General features: G+C 36.5%; 1 protein-coding gene across 1 annotated transcript in view; it reads right to left on the bottom strand.

Moving 5' to 3' along the window:
* Nucleotides 1-23,993, bottom strand: part of CCDC34 (coiled-coil domain containing 34) — a 40,463-nt gene that overhangs the window by 10,586 nt on the left and 5,884 nt on the right. Inside the window, exons 2-7 of the mRNA XM_039217095.1 lie at nucleotides 23,688-23,826; nucleotides 16,766-16,873; nucleotides 9,051-9,209; nucleotides 7,879-8,020; nucleotides 6,095-6,415; nucleotides 2,973-3,039 (exon numbers count right to left, since the gene is read on the bottom strand). Coding sequence (XP_039073026.1) covers nucleotides 6,201-6,415; nucleotides 7,879-8,020; nucleotides 9,051-9,209; nucleotides 16,766-16,873; nucleotides 23,688-23,826 — 763 coding nt within the window. The 3' untranslated portion in view covers nucleotides 2,973-3,039; nucleotides 6,095-6,200. The remainder of the gene's footprint in view (nucleotides 1-2,972; nucleotides 3,040-6,094; nucleotides 6,416-7,878; nucleotides 8,021-9,050; nucleotides 9,210-16,765; nucleotides 16,874-23,687; nucleotides 23,827-23,993) is intronic.

The following is a 23,993-nucleotide window of genomic DNA, read 5'->3' as shown; positions in this document are numbered from 1 at the left end:
TAATAGGAGAGAAAACCCCTCTGTACCAAATGTGTTCTTTTCTGTATTCCCTCTCTCCACTAATATCAGTGTCAGTTACCTCTGATACGACCCTTCCCAAGTTCTACTTTGGATAGGTTTTTCACACATGCCTCCTCTCTATTCTACTGTTCCCTTCTGATCCTGACACCTCTCCAGGGACTGGTTACATAATACCATTACCAGTGGCTCTGTCTTTAGTCTCTACTCCCTGCCCAGCCCCCACCCCCCAAGCATTCTGCTATTGCCATGCCTGAGCAGACTCCTGAAAATGCTCTTCCTTTACGGCCCCTCCAACTTTCAACGGTGTACCTCAAGCCTTGGGATTAGTGGGTAGCTCTGATCACTGCTGCCACTTTCAAACCGCTTCATCTCCTACCCCCTCAAGACTCAGTTCTTCTGAAGGATGTCAGCTGACCACACTAGCCAACACTGCTCTTTCCGACTGCCTCATGGCCAAGTCATCCTGGTTACTGAAAGTCTACCACTGAGCTCACCATCTTCTAACATTACTGTCATAATTCTTGACAACTGTAACAACCATATATAAAAAATCCCCCCAAATCCTGGCCTGTTGGTTTCTTAATTTCCCCAATTCCATCAATAGACTCCATCTGGGCCATCCACTGCCATGGTCATAGTTTGATCTCAGCATCACCGCCATCTGCTCCTAGCTCTCCAGCTTCCCTCCAGCATCTCCAACCCAGCATTCTGGAGGTACTCTCCAGCTGAAAATCTTCCTCACCATCCACCATCATCCTTCTTAGATGCCATGTTTCAGTGCTCTAATCACTCCCGGAAAACACTCTCCAAATGCTTTATTCTGTTCTCCCTCCATCCTACTTGCCCTCCTTGTCCAACCCCAATTAAGCCCAACTCTGCTCCTAATCCCAAGCCGCTAAGCTTTTCTCCAGAAATGGAGTAAAACATGAGAGTTCTGCTCATTGGTCCCATTTGGGACCAAAAATATCAAATGGCAATACCATTGCTCATCAGTAAATCCCATTAATTTCTCTGGTAAATTTGTTTTCCCCCCTACCCCCAGCAAGATGCTCATTTTCTCTTACCTTTCCCTTTTCTCTCCTACTTGTAACAACTTCTATCCCTCTACTTGCCTCCCTTCACACTTGAGAACCCAGAGCTCCCACACAAGAACTACCTCTCTCATCTTCCTACCACTGATGTTTTTAACTCAGCTACAGCTAAACCGACACACGCTGCGTTCTCTCCTGTCAACGTGGAGGAAATTCCCTTGCTTCTACGTAAGTATTCCTAAAACCATCCTTAATCTCTCCTAACTCTTCAGGTCCCCTTTTACCTTGATTATTAACATCAGCACAGAAATATGTTTCATATCACCCACGCTGAAGTGAAACAAAAACTGTCCTTGACCTTATGTCCTCTTCTAGTTCCCATCCCATAAGTCCTCCTCTCCACAATACAACTTCTCCCAAGAGCTGTCTTCACATAGAGTCTCTATGTTCTCACCTGCATTCTCTCTTCAACTTTGACTGCAGCTTCATACCAGTTTTTCATTTTTCTTTTAAGTTTACTTATTTTGAGAAAGATAATAGTGGGGTCAAGAATAACCTTCCTTCATCTTACCACATCCAATTATGAAGGCTCTTTCCAGCTCTTCCAGCTCTCTTAAGCAGCAATGGACAGACATCACAACTCCTTGCTTCTGGATCACACCCCACTGGGTCTCCTTCGACCTCACAGAATGCTCCTTCTCCGGATCCTTGCTGGCTACTCAATTTCTCAATACTGGTATACTGAGCCCTCTCTTTTTATTGTCTGAACTCTCCCTAGGTAATGTGATCAGTCCTATGCTTCTAAATACCACTTGTATACTGATGTTGCTTAAATTTCTCTCTCGAACTTGGCTGTCTCCTGAGCATCAGACACAAATATCTAACTGCCATCTCGCTAGGCTATTAAGTTGGTACTGCAAACCTAAGAGATCTAGGTCAGAATACTTAAGGATTCCTCTCTCCCCATCTCAGCAATGAACCTGCTCCTACCGCATCTTCTGATTTCTGTAATATGAAATTCACCCAGCTGATCAGGCATAAAAACTAGAAGCCATATCTGATTTTTCCTCCTTCCCTCAACCTGACATCCAAATGTTAGCAGTCCTGTTTGTTCAACTGCCAAAATATATTCCAAGTCCATTTCTACATCTTACCATGCTGCTGCTGCCACCTTACTCCAAACTATCATGATTTCTTTTCCTGGATGCTGCAAAATCCTCCCCATGAGTCTCCCTGCCTTGATTCTTTGTCCTCAACAAGCCAATTTCCTTACAGCAGCCAGAGTAATCTCAAAGTATAAACCAGATGATATCAGTTCCCTTCTTAAAACCTTCCAGAGGCTTCTCAATATAATTAGAATAAAATCTGATCTAGTGAACTCAGGATTATATATACTCTGACCCTCCAACCTTAACTCCTACTATTTTCCCCATCACTGGCTCCTCTCCAGCCACACTGGCCTTTTGTCAAATATAGCAAACTCATTTTTGCTCTAGGGCCTCTGTACTGGCTGTTCCCTCTGACTGGGTATCTCTTTCCCCAGGTTTTAGCACGGCTAACTCAGCTATATGTTACCAGCTCAGAGAAGCCCATCCATCTAAAGTAGTGGACTCCGTCCTCCACTGTTACTATTTATCACAATATTCTGTCTTATTTTCTTTACAGCCAAATAAAATGCTATTTGTTTACATGTTTAGTATGCTTTCCATCCCTGTCACAAAAGATTCCATGGGGGTAGCAGGCAGGGGCTCTCTTATGTACAGATGAACTTCCAGTCTCTAGAATACTTACTAGCACATATTAGATATTCAACAAGTATTTACTGAAGCGATTTGAAAGAAATGAATACAGTATTCCCTTTCTATTTTTTAGCATAGGAGTAAATGAGAGTCCATCCCAAGCACTGAGCAGTTAACTTACTGTTGGTGTATTCTCAGTCAGGACCAGTCTGTTAACTGAAGTCAGTTATTATGTAAATCAATTCTCACTAAAGACAAAGAATATTGGTATATCTTATCAGTATCATCATACAAAAAAAGAAATAAGCTTACATTTCTAGGTACTTCCACTTATTATTTTATAACCCCATGATAAGCTTCTAAATTAGATAAGGTATTGAACATTGAAAAGAATGAGGCATCTTCCAGATAAGCAGACATAAAACCAGGACTCACAGACTTAGGTCTACAATACCTGTATTCTTTCCATCGGATCATGAATTTGTTGACATTATAGGTTACCTAGATATTTAGAGCGCTTCGAATCAAAGTGGTAGTAAAAGTCAGATTTTTAAAACCTCAACAGAAATTTCAAATGTTATAGTGTCGTTTGTAATGCCTAAAATATCAAGTATCCAGACATCAAGAACAATGGATTCGGGTTAAAAACACTAACCTCCTGGTGATCAGATATTTTAAGTTTCCAATGAATAAAAATGGGATTTTAATAGTAAATAAGTCTGGTAATCAAAATCTTTTTACAATGTATCACTGGAGCAGTAAAACAGGACATCACACGTCCTTGGGATCAAGTCCAAATTCTGCAGCACACAGAGCCTTTTTACTCTGACCCCTGCTTCTCTCTCAGCTACTTCTTGCCGCATGTTAATGAGGATGGTCAGCCTCATGACCATCCAGAAAACTCCTGCTTATTTTTTACCAGCTCAAATGTCACCTCTTCTTTGTAGCCTTTCTTAATCCCTTCATAGGCTGAATTACTCTCCTCTATGCTCCCACATGATCTTTGAACTTGATTTTTTTTTTAGTGTTTGAAAGAGAGTAAGTGAGGGAGGAGCAAAGAGAGAGGGAGACACAGAATGTGAAGCAGGCTCTAGGCTCTGAGCACTCAACACAAAGCCCGATGCAGGGCTCAAACCCACAAACTGTGAGATCATGATCTGAGCTTAAGTCAGATGCTTAACCAACCGAGCCACCTAGGTGCCCCTGAACTTGATTTTTAAGCAGTTGTATTATAGCATTTGGTCTGTTATAGGTTTTCCTGGTTAGGCCAAAAATGTTGACTGAATTAAAGAAACATGTCATTTAAATTCCTAAATCAGTATGCAAATCATCTGTCACAGAGTAGATGTTGCATTACAGTAGACCTCCTCTGTGGGGATGTGTTCCAAGACCCTTCCCTAGTGGATGTCTGAAACCACAGATAGTTAAGTACCAAGCCCCAGATATACTGGTTTTCCCTATACTCTACATACATACCTCTGACGAAGTTTAACTTATAAATTAGGCACAGTGATAGATTAACAATATAGAACAAATTATAACAATATACTGTAATAAACTATATGAATGTGGTCTCTCTTTCAAAATACCTTATTGTACTACAGTTACTCTTCTTTGGGGCAGCGGTTGACCACAGGTAACTAAGGCCGTGGAAAGTGAAACCACAGATTAGGGGGGACTGCTGTAATATTGGTCAAACTAATTAATTACTGATTGAACAAAAAGTCTTATTAGATTACAGTTATAGCTAGAAGTTACCTAAATACCTGAATCTACCGTGTGAAACTGAAGGTTTCTTAAATATAACATATATCTAAGCCCCCAGGAATTCAGGCCTATGTATACTTAGCAATAAGCATCACACAAATTTATCGCTACGCTGGCAAACTGTACATTCTCCCCACAGAGGTGAATTTGCTCAAGTGGAATGGTCGTCTGGAAATATCACTGTGTCTAAGAGGTTCTGAGAAGGATGGTTAGGCTTATAAATTTCACCACTGTTCTGCCCCAAAAAACCCTACTGATGCCTCCCAAACTGTTTTCTGCTTAGAAACGAATTTTCGTAGATCTCTGATGACATGAATACCCTTCAGAGATCCTACTGCCGTTTCTTTGCGTTGGTCAACACCAAATGTACGTTAGTCACTAGAAACTTGGCAAATTACTAACCTACCAGAAATATGGAATATGCATACTCTATTTTTTTAAAATGTTTTATTTATTTGAGAGAGAGACAGAGAGACATACAGAGAGAGAGAGAGAGAGAGACAGCATGAGCAGGGGAGGAGAGACAGCATGAGCAGGGGAGGGTCAGAGAGAGAGGGAGATACAGAATCTGAAACAGGCTCCAGGCTCTGAGCTAGCTGTCAGCAGAGCCCAACGCCGGGCTTGAACCCACGAACCGTGAGATCATGACCTGAGCAGAAGTCAGACGCTTAACTGACTGAGCCACCTAGGCGCCCGGGAATGTGAATATTCTAAATAGGAATCACTTTTAAATGAATTTACTGAACTTTATATTGCCACAACAATTCTACATTTCTTAATGGTCCCAAAAAAAGACAGACTTTTAAAATTTAGTAAAAAGTGCTGAGTGCTATTTCAATAATCTGAATCTCTGAACTATTTTCCTTATTATGTATTTATTAATAAGATCTTAGCTTCAATAAATATCACTTAACCTTTAACATTAAAAAATAATGTACTGCTAATCTTAATTCCAAAATTAACTACCTAATCATAATAAATGTCTAAGTATTTGTATGAAGTGTAGCAAAATATTACTGTCTCAAGATTGCTACGTATTAACCTAAGATCCAGAGCCTATAACAATATTTTTAAATTTCCCTTTTAAAAACTCAACTCTCACTTCTTTGTTACAGAAAACATGCCTCTAGTTATTTAAAAATATTTACATAAGGAAAAATACACCAAAAGCTATCGACAAAGACTGTTTTTGATTACTCTAAGAGTCTAACCCATTTAGATTCTTCTAGAGTTATTTTGAGCATGCAGTTTAGAAATGCTTATTTGAACAACTTAAGCTTAATCTTACTATGTTCATAAACATAAACACAAACACAGAGTATGAAAGAACACAACACAAATTATTGGTTTTACTGGTATTACAATGTAGTTTTAATACAAGCTGTAATATAAACACATAACTTAAGGTTATAAGTTATAACCTTATAACTTCAAGGTTATAAGATCAACCTTGAAGCACTTATAAAAATGAAAATGTATAAAACATCTTCCTCAATTAACTCTAAGGACAACATATACAAATGCAAAAACATGAACCTGTTCATAATCACATCAAATCTTGAGCTGTTGCTAAGCAGTAAAAAACTATTCTAATTTTAAAATTAAATAGCTCCAGGTAAAAACATGCAATTTCCCATATCCACTATCTTTGTATTCTGCACAGAGTTCCAAGGCAAAGATTGTTTCTGGCTTTCTGAACCACAAGAGACGATGACCTGTGTGGCTGACTTATCACAGGCCTTTTAGTCTTCTTTCCTGATGGGTCCTTAGCTTCTTTGGAAGGAGGCATATGAATGGGTTTCCACGGAATTGGGTTATAAAAGGCTGGTTCCGGATAAGAATTTCCACTGTAAAAATCTAAAATTATTAAAAAGTCAGAACAAAACAAGAAAAAAACTTCTTGAGATCAAAGAAACTACTTATTTTTAAATTCCTAGAGAAATTTTACAGTATGAAAAGGGCAAAAATATCACTGACAAGCCAATTTAATCCACAAAAATATTTTCAAATAAGTAACATTTTTCAAACACAGTAAGTGTTGCAGTAAAAATTAAAATATAAATGATAATTCTAGAAGTCCAGAGTGTTCTTAATATCTATATAAATAAAACCTCATATAAAAATTTTACTAAGAAATCCCTTTTTGAAGTCTTAAATTGAACAAAATCTTTATTTTCTTAACTCAGTCTGGGAAACCACTGATTCTGTACTAGTTTTCCCTAATCAGATACGAAACTTTAGAGGAAAAAAAAAAGTATATTGCAATATTGCATATTTAGCTAAAGTGAACAAAACTCTTGTTCATGACAATTCTAAATTACTACCAAATTGGTCAGATTTCATAATATCACTATAATTTTGATTATTAAGAGCAGTAGAGCACTTGCAGACAAAAGTATACTTGAACAAATCTCATTTAAATTGCGAAAAGTTTAATAAAATAATCCATTATTTTAGCAAATAACTTCTAGTAAATATGTATATTCCCACCTAAAGTTTTAACTTTACTATCCAATCATTTGGTCAAAACCACTGTGTATTACTATTTTTTTCAGACAGAAAAAGAAGCAAAGGGGGTAAACCACACCTAGGGCCTAGTAGCTGTAATGGATGACTTCTGTGACATGTGGGAGAGGCCTGAACCCTGACAGCAGGAATGCGTCCTTCAGACACTGGCAACCCACTTTGACTGCAGAGATATGTCAACACACACTTCACCGAGATGGTCAAAACAAAGTCTGGAATATGTTCTATTGTGTGAACAGAACAGAATGGGAGTATTTTTTAATAATAAATCACTTAAACAAGTGAAGGCAGCTGTCAGCAAGGCCTGAGCTTCCAACACGAAGCACAAAGAAAACCACGCCGTGCCATTTCTAATGCGAGCAAGCCCGAAGACCCACCGGTTCTGTGCTGGGGTCACATGCTGCGCCCAACTCTGCTCTGCAAAACAAATGTGCCAAAGACGCTGCAGGTTCTGCCTCCGGGAGGGTTACAAGAATGGGAGGAAGAACGGCCCCTTAAATACATCCTCCTTAAGGCTTCAAAAACCAAAATGTAAGAAAGTTTTAATGCGTTTCTTAACGTTAGAAATCATTACTTTTCCAACTACTGCCTTTAAAATATACCGGACTTATAGAGAATGACAATACATTTATGGTATCTCTATAGGAACGCAGTGTGTTAGAGTCTTCCAGAAAATAGTAATTTGAAAGAAAAATGATTTTTACACATTTCTATTTCTGTCAAAAGGAAACATAATGTATAATATTTGCTCCTGCAAGCCATATTTATGTAAGCCACATAACAGTAAAACCAACCTGTAAGTTTTCCGTTGGCATAACCATAGCCCTTTGCAGCTGGACGAGGTTTATTTTTTGCATTTTCCAACCATTCCTTAAACTTTTTCTCTGCTATTTCCTTTTTTTCCTGTAATTCAGCTTGCCGTTGTTTTTCTTTTTCCTTAAAATGACAAGACAAAGAATCTCTAGCGATATTCTGTAACTAAAAATTCTATTCAAATTCCACTGACTCTTTTCCCCAGGAGCTTCCCACCCCAATGGCTCACGGATCATAAATACTAAGTCATACTTCTATAATTTGAGAGCAAAATGTAACATGATCAGGGATCTGACCTAAAGGTGGCTGCCTCTAAACAACCATAAGACATCAAACCCAAGAAGAATAAAGCAATTTGCTGTGTTTTTTAATGTTTATTTATTTACTTTTGGGGGGAGGGAGAGGCAGGGAGGGGCAGTGAGAGAGGGAGACAGAGAGAATCCCAGGGGAGGCTCCGTGCTGTCAGAGCAGAGCTGAGCACATGGCTCGAACTCAGGAACCCTGAGACCATGACCTGAGTAGAAACTAAGAGTTGGATGTTTAACAACTGAGCCACTCGGGCACCCCAGCAATTTGCTGTTTCAAAATAGAACAGTAATTTATAATAATGTAATAAGTCTTTCATAAAAGTACATTAAAAATATTTAAAACATAAACAATGATAAAGTTTGAACCTGACTGAAAATATATCAAAAGCTTATTAATATTTGTCAACCTGAGAAAACCACAATGCATATTCATTTCTGAAACTTACTCATAGTATAGATAAGTAGGGATAGCTTCATGTACTTATTTTATGCTAAGATGGTGACAATTTTCCGTGAGAAACTTTAAAAAAAGTTTTTATTAAATTTTTAAAAAAAATTTTATTTATTTTTGAGAGAGAGAGAGAGAAACAGAGCATGAGCAGGAAAGGGGCAGAAAGAGAGGGAGACACAGAATCTGAAGCAGCCTCCAGGCTCTGAGCTGTCAGCACAGAGCCTGACACAGGACTCGAACCCATGGACTACGAGATCATGACCTGAGCCGAAGTCAGACACTTACCCGATAGAGCCGCCCAGGCACCCCTTCATGAGCAACTTTTTATACAATATCGTTGGTATGTATGAACACCAAAGCCATACATTCCAACTGGTCACTTTAATAAAAATACCTTTTCTTTCTTCTTCTTCTCACATTCTTCAGCATTTTTTTTCTTCAACCATTCCTGATATTTTTCTTTTGCCTTTTCTTGCAAATGTTCTTTTGCCAGCTCCTTTGCTGCTTTTTCCTCCAGTTCTTTATTAATTTTTTGTTCCCTTTCTTTTCTTTTCTTAAATAAAAATGAAGGAGTTTTAATTGGAATGTTTATAATTATGTTCATACAAGCAATGAGTGTTACATGAAGTAATTTTTTAAACTTCAGTTATTTTTTAAAATAGGTGGCAACATAGTGGCTGACAATGTGGCTTATGAAAATATGTAACATACCTGCTCAATTTTAGTCTACCAGCTGGGCTATAAGTTTCCTGATAACAGTAACAAAGACCTTGCTCACCAAAGTATACTCTGAGCCTGTGACAGTGGTAAGTAAACAGTAAATGGTCAATACAGATTTATTGATTAGTGAACAGAAATTAAAACCAGACTGTCCTGAATTTTGTATTTTTTAATAGATGTTGACCTTCACTCTAAAATAGGAGTGATATACCTACATTTCCTAGAGAGTCTGCCAATATGAACACTTAGGTAAAATCTTCTCCCATCAGTGAGTTACAGAGAACAAAAAAATAATATTTTGTACCCTTAGATACTGCTATAAGGGAACATACAGACAAATCTCTAACTATATAATTCTTATAAGTCTTACACAGATCAGAGGTTGGCCAACTATGGCCCCCAAGCCGAATATGGTCCACTAGCCACCAATACTCATAAATAAAGTCGTATTCAAACGTGGCCATACAAATTTATTTATATATTTGTTGTCTATCACTGCTTTTGAACCACAATAGCAAAGTTAAATAGTTACAACAGAGAGTGTATAGTCTGCAAAGCCTAAACTATTTATTGGGCTTTTTACAGAAAAAATTGGCCTTTAACTCAATGGTTTTTTTTTCCTTTTTCATTCAGAACACAATTTACCAACACAGCTACATTCTAAATAAGCCAATGACATGGCTAGCTCTCTTTATCAAAGGTTCAGAAAACAACCTGCAAGGCAATACAAATGCCATATGCACCACCCTTCATGGAGCAAAGAAATATGGGCTAGGAAAAAAAATTCTTCCACTAAAAGCATCTTGTAGAATACTTTAATATAAGCAATTCAATTAACATCCAAATAACAAACATTAGTTACATACAATGTATGTCAAATGCTATGCAGGAAAGGGAGGTCTTAAAAATCAAAGCCTGAGTCATTCCTCAAGATGCTAAGTGTACTTCTGTCCTGCTGGCCAGACAAAAGATCCAAAAAGGATCTTGCTGAGAATCCAATTTCCACTGAAACAATACTGGATTTTAACTACTCTATTGTCAGAAAAACTACAAGATTAAAAAGGATCTTGTGGTGTATCTGGCTCACTATCTGACTCAGGAGACTCTTCCACAACCTCATCAAAGGGTCATCCAGTCCCTATACTGTCTCCAATTATAACAGCTAACCTTTATGGAGTGCTGACTCTTCCTGTTACTTTTCTATATACTTTCTACGTTTGTACTACATCAATTCTTACAGTGCTTATAGGTAAGCACTATTATGATCTTACCTTACAAACGCGAAACGAAGGCACAAAGAGGGTAAGCCATTTGGCTAAGGTCACACAGATCATAAAGACACCAAAATGAGTGAATGTTAAAAACATTCTGTCAATTAATTCCACTAAAATGAAATGTCAAACTCCTTAAAATATTCCATTTTCTAAAACTGATTCAAAAAGAAAAGAGAGGCTCTAAATAGCCTTCTATCTATCTGTAAAGTAATTCAGAATTTAAAACTTTCCCACAAAGAAAACTCAAGCCTTGAATAGCTTCACTGCCAGATTCCATCACACATTTAAGAAAGAAATAATACCAATCATCACACAAATTATTTCAGAAAACAGAAAAAAAGCAAACATATTCAAACTCATTTTAAGAGCCCAGTCGTACTCTGATATCAAAACCAGGCATGGAAGTCATTAATATACTATCAGGAATAAACAAGATAACTGTTCTCATCATCAAAACATAAAATTCTTAGGGATACATTTAATTAAAAATGTGTAATACCATTGTACCTTGAAAACTAAGAAATTAAAGATGACCAAAATAAATAGAAAGAAAAATCATGTTTACAGATTTAAAATTTGATATTACTAAGATGGCAATTTCCCCCAAGACGATCTATATATTTAATGCAATCCTAACTGTGTCAGGCATTATTAAAGCAAACATGACTGGAGAAATTTATAAGCTGAATTCTAAATTGTATATGGAAAGATGCAGAGTAACTAAAACAATTTTGAAAAATAAGGAGAAAGATGGAGGTCTTACACTTTTTGATTAAAAGAATTGTAAACTCAAGAATTATAAAGCTTTAGGACAGGCTTGTGTGGTACTGGCATAGGATTAGAACAATGGGAGAGAATAGAGTCCAAAAATAGACCGATACTTACACGGTTAATTGATTTTAAACCAAAGTGCCAAGGTAATTAAATAGGGAAAAGATGACCTTTTCAACAAATAGTGTTAGAACAATTTAGCATCCACATGCAAAAAAATTATCCTTGACACTTAACTCTTACCACACATTAAAATTAACTCCAAATAAACATATAGATAAAAACTAAGGTTATACAACTTCCTGAAGAAAACAATGGAGGGTATTTTTACACCCTTGGTGTTAGGCAAATGTTCCTTAAATAGGATACAAAAACTACAAGCTATAAAAAAATAAAATACCAACTTCATGAAAAGTTAAAACTTCTCTTTAAAAAAATACCACTGAGAAAAATTAAATGGGAAAAATATTTGCTATATTTGCTATATATATACATATATATATCAAATATTTTTCCCATTTAATTTTTAATATATATATGTAACAGAACTTAAAGGAACATATAAAGAACTCTTATAACTTATAAGACATACAATCCTTCCACAAAATGGGCAAAAATTTAAGTACAAAACAAAAACAGGACAAGAGATGTCGAAATGGTTGGTAGTGTTATAGACTGAAACTATAGTGTTTGTGTCCCCAAAAATTCTTATGTTTAAGCTTTAACCCTCTAAGTGACTGTATTTGGAGACAGAACCTTTAAAGAGGTAATGAAGGTGATTAAAATCATAAAGGTAGAGTCCTAATCGAATAGGACTAATGTCCTTATACGAGGAGAAAGAGACATCAGAGATATTCATGCAGAGAAAAGGGCATGTGATGGTGTGGAGAGAAGGCATCCATCTTGCAAGCCAGGAGAAACCAAACCTTATTGATAACCTTCATTTTAGACCTCCAGCCTCCAGAACTGTAAGAAAATAAATTTCTGTAGTTTGAGCTACCCACTCTATGGTATTTTGTTATGGCAGCCGAGTAGACTAATATAATAAGCTTCTGAAAAGATGCTAAATATCAGATCTTAGGGAAATGAAAATTGAAACAAGGACACAGCACTACATACTCACTAGAATGACTTAAAATGAAAAAGACTGACAATATCAAGTTTGGCAAGGATGTGGTGCAACTAGAACTTTTATACAATAGTGGTCAAAATGTAAAATGATACAAGCATATGAAAAAAGACTTCATGGGGGACCTGGGTGGCTCAGTCAGCTGAGCGTCCGACTTCGGCACAGGTTATGAACTCATGGTTGGTGAGTTCGAGCCCCACATCAGGCTTTGTGCTGGCAGCTCAGAGCCCGAAGCCTGCTTCGAATTCTGTGTCTCCCTCTCTCTCTTCTCCTCCCCCACTCATGCTCTGTCTCTCTCTCTCTCAAAAATAAACTTAAAAAAAAAACAGTTCAGCAATTTATTTTAAACACATACTTACCATACAATCTGGCAATTCAATTCCTGAGCATTTGCCCAAGAAATGAAAACAAATGTCCACAAAAACTGAGTGCCTTTGCTGGCTCGGTTGGTTAAGTGTCCAAATTTTGCTTTTGGCTCAGGTCATGATCTCACGGTTTGTGAGTGCAAGTCCTGTATTGGGCTCTGCGCTGACAGCATGGAGCCTGCTTGGGATTCTCTCTCTGCCCTCCCCCAGTTGGGCTTTCTCTCTGTCTCTCAAAATAAATAAACTTAAAAAAAAAAGAGACTTGTACATAAATGATCAGATAATTTTATTCATAATACCCCAAAATTGGAAATAACCCAATTTTCCACTTACTAGCAAATGGATGAAAAACCTGTGGTATTGCGTAGAATATAATACTTATTGCTGAAATAATAATAAGGCAAAATCAATACCAGGGAATTTTAAAAACAAAAGAGACCCAATGCAAAAGAATATATATTCTATGATTCCATTTATATGAAATTCTAGAAAAGGTAAATCTAATCCAAAGGGACAGAAAGGAGGCTAAAGTTTTCCTTGGAGCTGGGGCCCTTTGGGGGTGGGTAGCAGAGGCTCATCAAAATTAAGAAAGGTGTATCTTCTTATATGTAAATTACAGCTCAATGACGTTTCTTTTAAAACATCAAAAAGACTTTCTGTAGAATTTACGCCAGAGAAGAAAGAATGGAATGCCTTTAGTTAGCAAAAGGAGAATAGAGCAGGCTCTCAGAGAAGTGTACTAAGAGAGAGCAGCCAGTTACTGAGTGGCTTCAGATTTTCTGGCGTTCCAGTTCTATTATCACATAGAGCACAATAATAAATCTTCCCTTTTTTAAGATGGGGCCCTGAGAGAACCTTTGTTTTTTGTAACCAACAGAAACTAACAAAATAACTGGTTACTTAAAGTTTCTAAATTTCTATTTTAGTAGTATCTGCCACATCATAAGTGTTAATGCATGAATCATGCCCTGAATAACAAGTGTGATCAATCATACACTTTACTGATCTGACTTAATTTTTTACATTGAAATATCAGTTCCATGTTTTAAGAATTAAAAGTAACTTTATTTTTAAATAATCTTTTTAAAACAATGAAGGGTAAATAAAGCACTTTTACAAAATATGTGATAACACGGTGTAAAAAAAATAAATCTAAAAATATGAATTAGTATGGCTGGACAAATTTAAGAGTACCAGATGAGATAAGCTATTTATTTGAAAAGGATTTGACAATTTACAGTCATATTAGAAGAAACCAACTTTGCTAATGGATACATAAATTCTTTTTGTCTGATCTTTTGATAGAACACAGTGAAAATGACTTAGAGAAAATTACACCACAGATACAGCTAAAATGTGAATGAAGCTAGAGGCAGTGGGGGACCACACACCATGCAATGTAAACAGGGGAGAAAAAAGCTAGATGCCAGACGGGAAGAGAAGAACCAGGAGAGCAGTCTTTACAAATAGAGGTAAATCTAACTAAGACTGAAGTAGGAAATCTGACAGGTCTGAAAGAAAAACAAAAAAATTAGAGTAATCAGTTATTCCTTAACTTGAACAAGAGTTCTGCAGAATAAATAAATTTAATTTCTCAGGGCTCATTTCTGAACCATTCTCATACTTATGGAATCTTGCTTTCAATAACTGGTGATTTATGTTAGGACAAGTTATTTCCCTCCAAAAGAAAAAAAAAATTTTTCTCAAATAACTGGATTAGATCTACTGACACTAATTAAAATAGAGAATATATCATCTCTCAGCAGTACCTTACATTCTTAGACAAACAACAACTATGTTTGACTGGCATGGTAAAATGAGCCTAATGGAGCCAGAAGATAAGAGAAGCTTTTAGAGGAGAGAGCATACTATTTTATACATGTAAAACCATTTTGTTTTATAGCTATAAACTTCACAAAATATCACCCAGAGCTTGCAAAATTCATAAAATTGGATCAAATAAGAAAAGCAGTACCATTCTAAATATGTAAAAATCACAATAGGAAACAAACAAAAGATAAGTATTTTCAAAATTTCTAACTTATGATCCAATATAAGAATGTATTAAAACTGGAAGATGGCAGATGAACACAGGGGAAGGGGAACAAAAGAAAGAGGAAAGCAAACCATAAGAGACTCTTAACTACAGAGAACAAACTCATGGTTGATGAAGGGGAGGTAGAGGGGACGGGCTAGATGGGTGATGAGCACTGAAGAGGGCACCTGTTGGGATGAGCACTGCGTGTTGTATGTAAGTGATGAGTCACTAAATTCCACTCCTGAAACCAATATTACACTATATACTAACTAGAATTTAAATAAAAATTTGAAACAAAAAATAATAAAATAAAGCTGAAAGATAATAGATTTATTCATACACTCCAGTAACAAATGCTTACTATATTACAAAGCATGATGCTAGATCTTATAATGGATTAAAAAGTTATAATATCAAAAATAATTACTATCCTTAAGTGTCTTAAAATGACAAAGAAGTGAAGATATATGCATAATACAAAATAGCAACAAAATATATACATAATAAAAGGCAGTATATGACAAAGTGATATAAATTGAACAAGGATTCAGAGAAGAAAATAATTTCTATTTCAAGCATGTAACCAGTGAGTGATTCATGTAGGAAACACTTTGAGTTGGAAAATAAAGGGAAAGGTAGAACGGAGGATATGATGAGATTCCATGTTGATGAAGTATAATATATATATAAAAAAAAAAAAGGAAGTGAGAAACATAATGGAAGCTTTCTCAAAACTTCTCATGACTATATATCCCTGCAAAGTGGGGAGCAAGGTCCAATGCTTGAGATTTCTTTGAAATCTATTGTGTATCTTAAACATAAACAAAAGTTATATTCTACCCCATTAAGTATCTATGCTTGCTTTAATATGAAAATAACATTTTTCCTCTCAAACATTTTCAGTAAAACTAATACTCTAAGAAGATGGGCCATGATTATCCTATGTGTGCTCCCAGAAAAATGCTAGTAAGAAGTAACAGCATAAAAGGAAGGGAACCATAGAAGAAAGATACCGCTCAGAGGGCAGAGAGTAGATTTCTAAACAGCCAGGCTGGAATTGTGAAAACATTATTCAGAGGACAGTAGGGAATCATAAAAATGTATTTTCAATTGGGGAATGACATTTGCTTTTTTAGCAAGATCAGTCTGGCAAAGACAGAGAGGATGGATTCATTCACTCAACAAACATTTTTGGGCATCTATTATGTGCCAGGCACTAATCTAGCTGCTAGAGAACAGAATAAAAGAGGCAAAAATCTCTGGTCTTACGGAGCTCACATCCAGTACTGGGGCATAAACAGTAAGTAGGTTTAAAGACACAATGGGACCAGATAGGAAGAGATCACAAACAGGAGAGTAGAGACTCTACAGGAAAGTGGCCGGCNGGGGGGGGGGGGGGGTCACGAACAAAAGAATAATTCTGATGTGACTGAGCTGACAGTAGTACTCATAACAGAAATCAACGGAGAATGGGCACAAGTGGGCTGCTTTAGATTCGGAGGCTCAGAGGTGCCTGCCAAGCTGACAGATGGAAATCCAAGGCTCCAGCAAGTCAGGCCTAGAGTTACAGACTTCATGACTACCTGAAGCAAGACACAAGGAAGCCACATGAGGGAAAAGGGAGAGAAGTAGAGAACAAAGTGTGGAACACAGTGACTCAATAAATATCCACGAGGGTAGTGGACAAAAAATCAGGTCAGAGAAGAAAGAAACTGAGAGAAAATAACAAAAACCTAGGTTATGAGGAGTAATGAAAAGAAGACTTTGCAAAAAGAGCGGTCAATATGTGGATGTGCATTTTTTTCTCCCTACCTGTTCATTCTTCTTCTGAACCCATTCCTTGTGCTTTTCTTCAGCAATTACCTTCCTTTTTTCACGTTCTTCCATTTTTTTTCTTTTTTCTATCTGTTGATTTAATTCCTACAGATTTTTATTCAAACAAAGGCAACATTTAATAAAAGTATTTGAATCACATATTAAAAACAAGTCTGACATTAACCAAATTAAACAAGAATATAATTTCCTTTATAAAAAGTACACCATTAGTGACAATAACTTACTTCAGTAACTAGTCTATGATGAAAAGAAAGCATTGGTAAAAACTATAAGTCATTTTTTAGAAATGCAAATAATTGCTTGGCAGCAAAACACTAGTTTCTTAGACTAAACTTCAGCTAAATTACCCTCATTGAAATCAACTTTCCCACACATAAATTCTGGCATCACTGTACGCTTTTGGCAGAAGCTCAAGAGAATTGAAACTTTTTTAGTTATAAAAAGCTTCCAGATTCTTAATGCAGATAAAGGACAGGAGTTAAATAATCCCTAAATTAAAATTTTAATTCATAGTTAAACCAAAAGAAGAAATGTAGAGAAGTGATTCAATTTTCTTGAAGAAAAAAAATGAATCTAGATTTTTCTTCACTGATTTTATAGCTGCTGGAGTGTAAAACAAAACCACATTCATATCCCAGATTATTTAACTGCCTTGCTGTCACTCGAATCTACACGTTTGGGCATTTCCTCAGAAGAAAGAATGTAGAAGGTATGGCCAAATAAAACTTCGAGCTGAATGCCACCACTCTGTCACTCATCAGTTAAATTACTGCATTAGTTGAGAATGCTGTTCAAACTAGACTCCTAGGACTCTACTGCCATAATTGCTGGTTATTTTTCTTCTCTCTCCTTAGATACTAATAATCAGATACTTTTATACCTCTTTCAGTGGACCTCACTCCTCATCCCCAGCCCTCCCTTTCCCAAAGACCTACCTACCTGAGCGTGGGTGCTAGTGGGAAGGCCAATTTCTCAACTATCAGACAATTCCAGTGTGTTAAATGAAATGAAGATAAAACTGGACACCAAAGAATATATCTTTTGGACTCTGGAACAACTGGTCTCAGGATACCTGTCTTCCATGACCTCTCATTCTAAAATTCTGCTGCATAGAAAATAGCTGCCCTCACTCATTCAGAAAGTCTTCCAACTTTTAAACACTATACACCCCTAACCACTCCCAAAAGTAAAATATCCATGCTGATTTTAAAGGGATTCTTCATTACCTCTATAGCTGCTATGCCTTGATTTTCCACCTAATACTTTTTTTATGTAGTGCCTACTATAAAGACAGCAAAAACTGAGATACAGATGAAATTTGAGATACCTCCAATCTTATGTGAATCTACATACACAAAAGAATTAAAGCACCATATTGTGAGGGGCTGCATTTAACAATTCAGAAAGTAGAAAAGAAGGGAAGGGAAGAAGAAACAACCAGTGTGGACCAGGGTAGTTGGAAATGAGTACCAAAAGAGGGCCAGTGAGGAGATGGCTTGACAAGGGCGGGGAGAATAGAAAATTAGAGTGTGGTACTAACTAGATAGTAAAAGGTCTTTTGAGACAGGCACAGTAAATTGAATACTACAAAGCAGGAACACATGGGAAAGGAAATGATTCTGAACCCTTCAAGGTTGCAGACTGCATCTGAAGGGAGGAGAGCTACTTTGAGGGCGCTGACTCGGAGACTGCCACAGTACAGGAGTTGTGAGGGGAAGAAGGTCTGAGAAGTGTGTGTGTGTGTGTGTGTGTGTGTGTGTGTGTATGTGTGTGTGTGTCAGGCTAGATACAGATCTGACATCCGTATATCCACAATTTTCCAAAATAGTCTTATTTTATTTTTAAGGAAAGTAGTCATTTAAACATACAACTAATAATATGAGTGATTATGATTGATTATATTTATGTACCCTTTTAAGATTCTTCATGTAATTATGTTAAAAAAAATCAGAGAAAAAGAGCAGACTTAGCCTTCACAGATTTTAGTTGATGTAAGAATTAAAGATGAAGGGTCAAAAGTACCTAGAAAACACTGTAACTGACTCAAATAGTGCTCATCGGCTACCCCAGAATACACATCCCTTTCTGAGACACCACCCCAACACACGACAGACACAAAGGCAGCCCCCTCTCAGAATTCCCAGTGGGACAGTCTCCCACCTGTTTACTACTAGGCCATTCCTTTTAAACCAGACACAGCCAGCATCCTCTCCAACCCGGACCCTAGGACGCCTTTTGGGAGACCACTGAGTTTCAACAGAATTATAGTTATTTTCCCACAGAGTGAACACTTGATATGGAAAACCAAAATCCACAAAGGATCCTAAATGTTACATTTTTATTTAATAGCTTTTGCTGACTTTCAGAAAACTTTTGACCACTGAAGGTAAGAATCTGGAAAAGTCACAGTTTTGAGTTTCACCAACTCTAAATAAATCCTGCCCTATTTCATTATGGGCTAATGAATGAAATGGCCATAGGCAAGATGGGGGGGAAAAAAAAAGCACCTGGATTACTGACAAACGATCATTTTTATAATTTAGGACAGATATTAAAATGTTTAAGCAAATGTTAAAAATTAGAATTAACTAAAGGTTATAGAGAATTTAGAACAGTCTGTTAAGTAAGTTTTTTAAATAATAAAAATTTAAATATAAAATGGGGGCACCAGGGTGGCTCAGTCAGTTAAGTGTTCAACTTTGCCTCAGGTCATGATCTCACAGTTTGTGGGTTCAGGCTGGTGTCAGGCTCTCTGCTGACAGCTCAGAGCCCAGAGCCTGCTTCTGTGTCTCCCTCTCTCTCTGTATCTCCCCTGCTCATACTCTGTCTCTCTCTCAAAAATAAATAAAACATTAAAAAATTTTTAAAAAATGTATATGATCTATAAAACTAGTACGCTAGTTTGCTATAATACTAATGTTTAACATTTACTATATTTTCATTCAACATTAGTTACAAACGTAACAAATTTTATAAGCAGGTAATTTTGATAGATTAAAACTATTTCTTTTTAAATTTTAAAAAATGTTTAGGGGCACCTGGGTGGCTCAGTTGGTTGAGCATCTGACTCCTGATTTCTGCTCAGGTCATGATCTCACTTTGTGGGTTTGACCCCTGCATTGGACTCTGCACTGACAGTGTGGAGACTGCTTGAGATTCTCTGTCACCCTCTCTCTCTGCCCCTCTCCTGTGTGCGTGTGCACTCTCTCTCTCTCTTTCTTTTTCTCTCAAAAATAAACATTAGAAAAAGAAAACTTTTTTAGTTTTTTAAAATAATTTTTTAACTCAGTCTTGAGACATGTCTGAAACAAATGTCTGTTGCTAAAATAAAACTTATGCGAAGATATGATTTTTAATGCCCCAATTATCCTTTAAATTTTCCTTTAAGATTTCAAGGAAGAAAATAAAACCACTAGGGTAAGTTCAAAATTAAATACCAAGTCTGACCTATTCATTTGTACAATACACCTGATACTATGGAAAGAACACTTATGAAATTGGAAGTTGAAAGAATGAGGACTCAGTCTCAGCTTTGCCATGAACTGAAATGCTGGCAAAGTTACTTTCTGGCCCTCAACAGGAATCTGAAATGAATTGTTCCTTACGGCTAATAATCTGTGCTTTTAATGATATGACTTGTAAACAAATTAGAGAATGCAATTAAGTAGGACAAAAAAAGAAAAGCATCACTTAGAAAATAGAACATGGAATGGAGCGCCTGGCTGGCTCAGTCAGCGGAGCATGCGACTCTTGATCTCAGGGATATGAGTTTGAGCCCCACGTTAGATGTAGAGATTCCTTAAAAAAAAATCTTTGGAAAAAAGAAAACCAAAACAAGGAAAACAAATGTGAATACCACAAAAGCACAAAATAAATTTATAAAGTGAATAGTTGTCCTATATTTTTCTATATCGCTGGCATGAGTGATACACCAAGATTCATGCTAAAATATTTTAATTGCTTTAGAGTTAATGATGTAGCCATAAGAAATTTCAAACTACTAAATACATGAAGAGATTTTAATCTTTCAACTAAGCACACCCTGCTACATTTTTGATCGTTGTGGTATGGATTTCATATTCATTATTTTCATCTGTTCTCAAAACAAATCTTCAGCAGTTGTTATAATCATCTGTTTTAACACATAATAACACCTAACTTTTACTGAATGCTTCCTATATACCAGGGTATCTCCTTATGTTTGCTTTGTCCTCATAACAACACTATGAGGTAAATATTATTCCCTCCCTTTCATTGATAAAGAAATTGAGGCAGTGAGAGGTTAAGGATATGCCCAAGATCCAAGTTTTTAATCCAGGAAATACAGTTCAAGAATTTATGCTTTTAATTGCTCTGTTACTGCCTCTCTAACATCTGGCTTACAAATAAAGAAACTGGGGCTCAGAGAAATTGGGTAACTTTCCCAAGGTCACAGTTAGAATGGCAAGGCTAAAATTTCAGCCTTGTTCTATGTGACTCTAAAGCTTAGGCTCCCTTATGAATTTTTTGTAATTTAATTAACTTCTTTTACTGTACACTGACTCTGAAAATAACTTGAAGTAATCCATCTTTCCTTAATGGAACAAGTGAATCTCCAGGTTAGAGATAAAGCTAAATACTATAAACCGAACTCTACTTTAACAATGGCTCACTAGCTCAGTGTTTTCCAAACTGATTCTAAAACCAATCTAGTGGGTTATGACTGGCCTTTAAAAACAAAAAAATAAAGCAGTGCCTCGGTGGCTCAGTCAGTTAAGCATCTGACTCTTGGTTTTGGCTCAGGTCATGATCTCACAGTTTGTGAGATGGAGCCCTATGTCGGGCTCGGCACTGACAGTGCGGAGCCTGCTTGGGATTCTTTCTCTCCCTCTCTCTCTGCCCCTCCCCTACTCACACTCTCTCTTTCAAGATAAATAAACTTAAATAAATAAATAAATAAAAGGGAAGAAAGAACAGAATACCAGGTTTTGCACAAAATTAAGGTATCATTTCAGATATATATATACACATGCATTTGTGTGTGACATGAAGCAAAGTAGATTTCTCATCATGAACAAATATTTTGAAAGTTACTGCACTAAATAATGGCATTAGTAATGTTAAAACTTGAAGCTAAGAGTCTGGGGTCTTAATAATACACCCTAATTCTGAAAATAAATTAAAAAAGCTTTAGGAAGGCTATGAATATAGCAATGATACCAGTAACAACACCAATAAAACAATACCAGTCACCATATATTGTCTCATTTAAACCTCACAAAAATCCTGTGACATGGGTATTATTTTTATTCCTATTGTATAGATAGGAAATTGAAGCAAAAAAAGTTTAAACAAGCCTGCCAGGCATCAAATTTAAGGTCTTTTATCAAGTCCTGGGGCATTCTAAGAGGAAACAAGTACTACTGTGCACTTCTCCAGGAATAGATTTGTGTTTTAAAATACAAATATGCAACAGGGAAATAGCAGAATGCACTGGTTTCTACAATCATTGAATCATGCCAAGACTCCTGAATACGTGACTGCCTACATGGTTCAAAATCCATCACAGAAATAACTAGCTACAAAATTGATATGGAAAATTTACTGCAAGAAGATCACAGGGATCAACGCTTTAGATCCAAGGATTTTTATGGCAACATAGTTACTAATAGATTAAATTTAAATATATGACAATAGTGAACCAGTTAACTATATTCTAGTATATACCTAATACATTTAAAATACATTTTAATAATCTCAGCCAGCCATTTAGGAATGATGTTATAAACACATTGAATGATACAGAAATATATTAACAATATGACAGGTGGAAAAAAGGTTACAAAAGAGTTTGATCCTGTTTCATTAGAAATTAAGACATACCCCTTACCACTCAGATCTACTTGGTTTCTAGGTTCAGAGAGGGAGAATTCAGATAGCGAGTAACTAGGGGATGCCAAATCCTCCAAATATGGTTAGTTGCTAGGTTTTCAGCAGCAAACAGGAAGTTTAAAGGATTCATGTGAGAGACACCTGGGTGGCTCAGTCGGTTAAGCGTCCCACTTCGGCTCAGGTCATGATCTCACAGTTTATGGTTTTGAGCCCCACGTCGGGCTCTGTGCTGACAGCTAGCTCAGAGCCTGGAACCTGTCTTCAGATTCTGTGACTCCCTCTCTCTATGACCCTCCTCTGCTCATGCTGTCTCTATCTCTCTCTCAAAAATAAATAAAACATTAAGAAAACAAACCAAAACAAAACAAAAAAAACCCCCAAAGGATTCATGTGAAAATGTATCTCACGCTATTTCAGGAGTTTGGAGAGTGAGAATCTCTCAGAGAGAATCACACACACAGAAACGTCCACAAGCGAGGCAGCGAGGCACAGAGAAACTGAAAACCCAGGAAGCCCAGCAGATTCCCATCTGCCCCCACACACTCACTCCGGGGCACATGCTCTGAGTGATATGGGGGCAGATTCCTGTCTCTATTTCAGTTTGGTTTCTCTCCTTTCTTAAAACTTTTACCAAGTAAACGCAGTTGCATTTACTTTAGTTAAATGTATATATGGTGAAGCTCCATTTTATTTGTCTTAATATACACACTTGTAGTTATTTTGTTGTTTTTTTTAATTTACACTGAAGAAAATCTGGAAAGCTACGTGCAATAATATGAACACTGGTTATCTTAGGTGGTAAAATTAGGGGTTTTAATGTTCTTCATTATACTTAGCTATATTTTCCAAATGTTCTTATGATAAACATATTATTTCTACAATTAGAGAGGGTAAAACAGATACAGCAAACTGATACAAACAAATGGAAAAATTTTGTTTTGAGGGATAATATTAACACTGTAATTGTGGCAGCAGCTCTAATTTGTGAACTCATAGATTAAGTAAAAAGGAAACTGTCTAGTCCTACCTCCAGAGCTTTCTGTTGCAGACGGTCACGTTCTTCTTTTTCTTTGCCAACAAACCACACTTCCCATGGTGTCAGGTGGCTTTCTGGTAGGCACCCCCGTTTCTGTTCTTCTTGGTTAACTTCCGATTCAACCACACTACTACAAGAGAGAGGACACTATAGCATCTGTACTCATAAGTCTTTGGCTTAACAGTCAAAATCACTGGAACTATACAGCAAAAACAGAACTTAATAATATATTTATATTATATTAATAATAGTATATTATTAATTATATGTAATGTGTTAATATTATATTACTGATAT

Source organism: Hyaena hyaena, unplaced genomic scaffold (assembly GCF_003009895.1).
Source record: "Hyaena hyaena isolate Hyena2069 unplaced genomic scaffold, ASM300989v1 scaffold_668, whole genome shotgun sequence".
In the NCBI taxonomy this organism is placed as follows: domain Eukaryota; kingdom Metazoa; phylum Chordata; class Mammalia; order Carnivora; family Hyaenidae; genus Hyaena; species Hyaena hyaena.
Note: the sequence above shows the minus strand (reverse complement) of the source record. Positions and strands in the feature narration are given on the sequence as shown.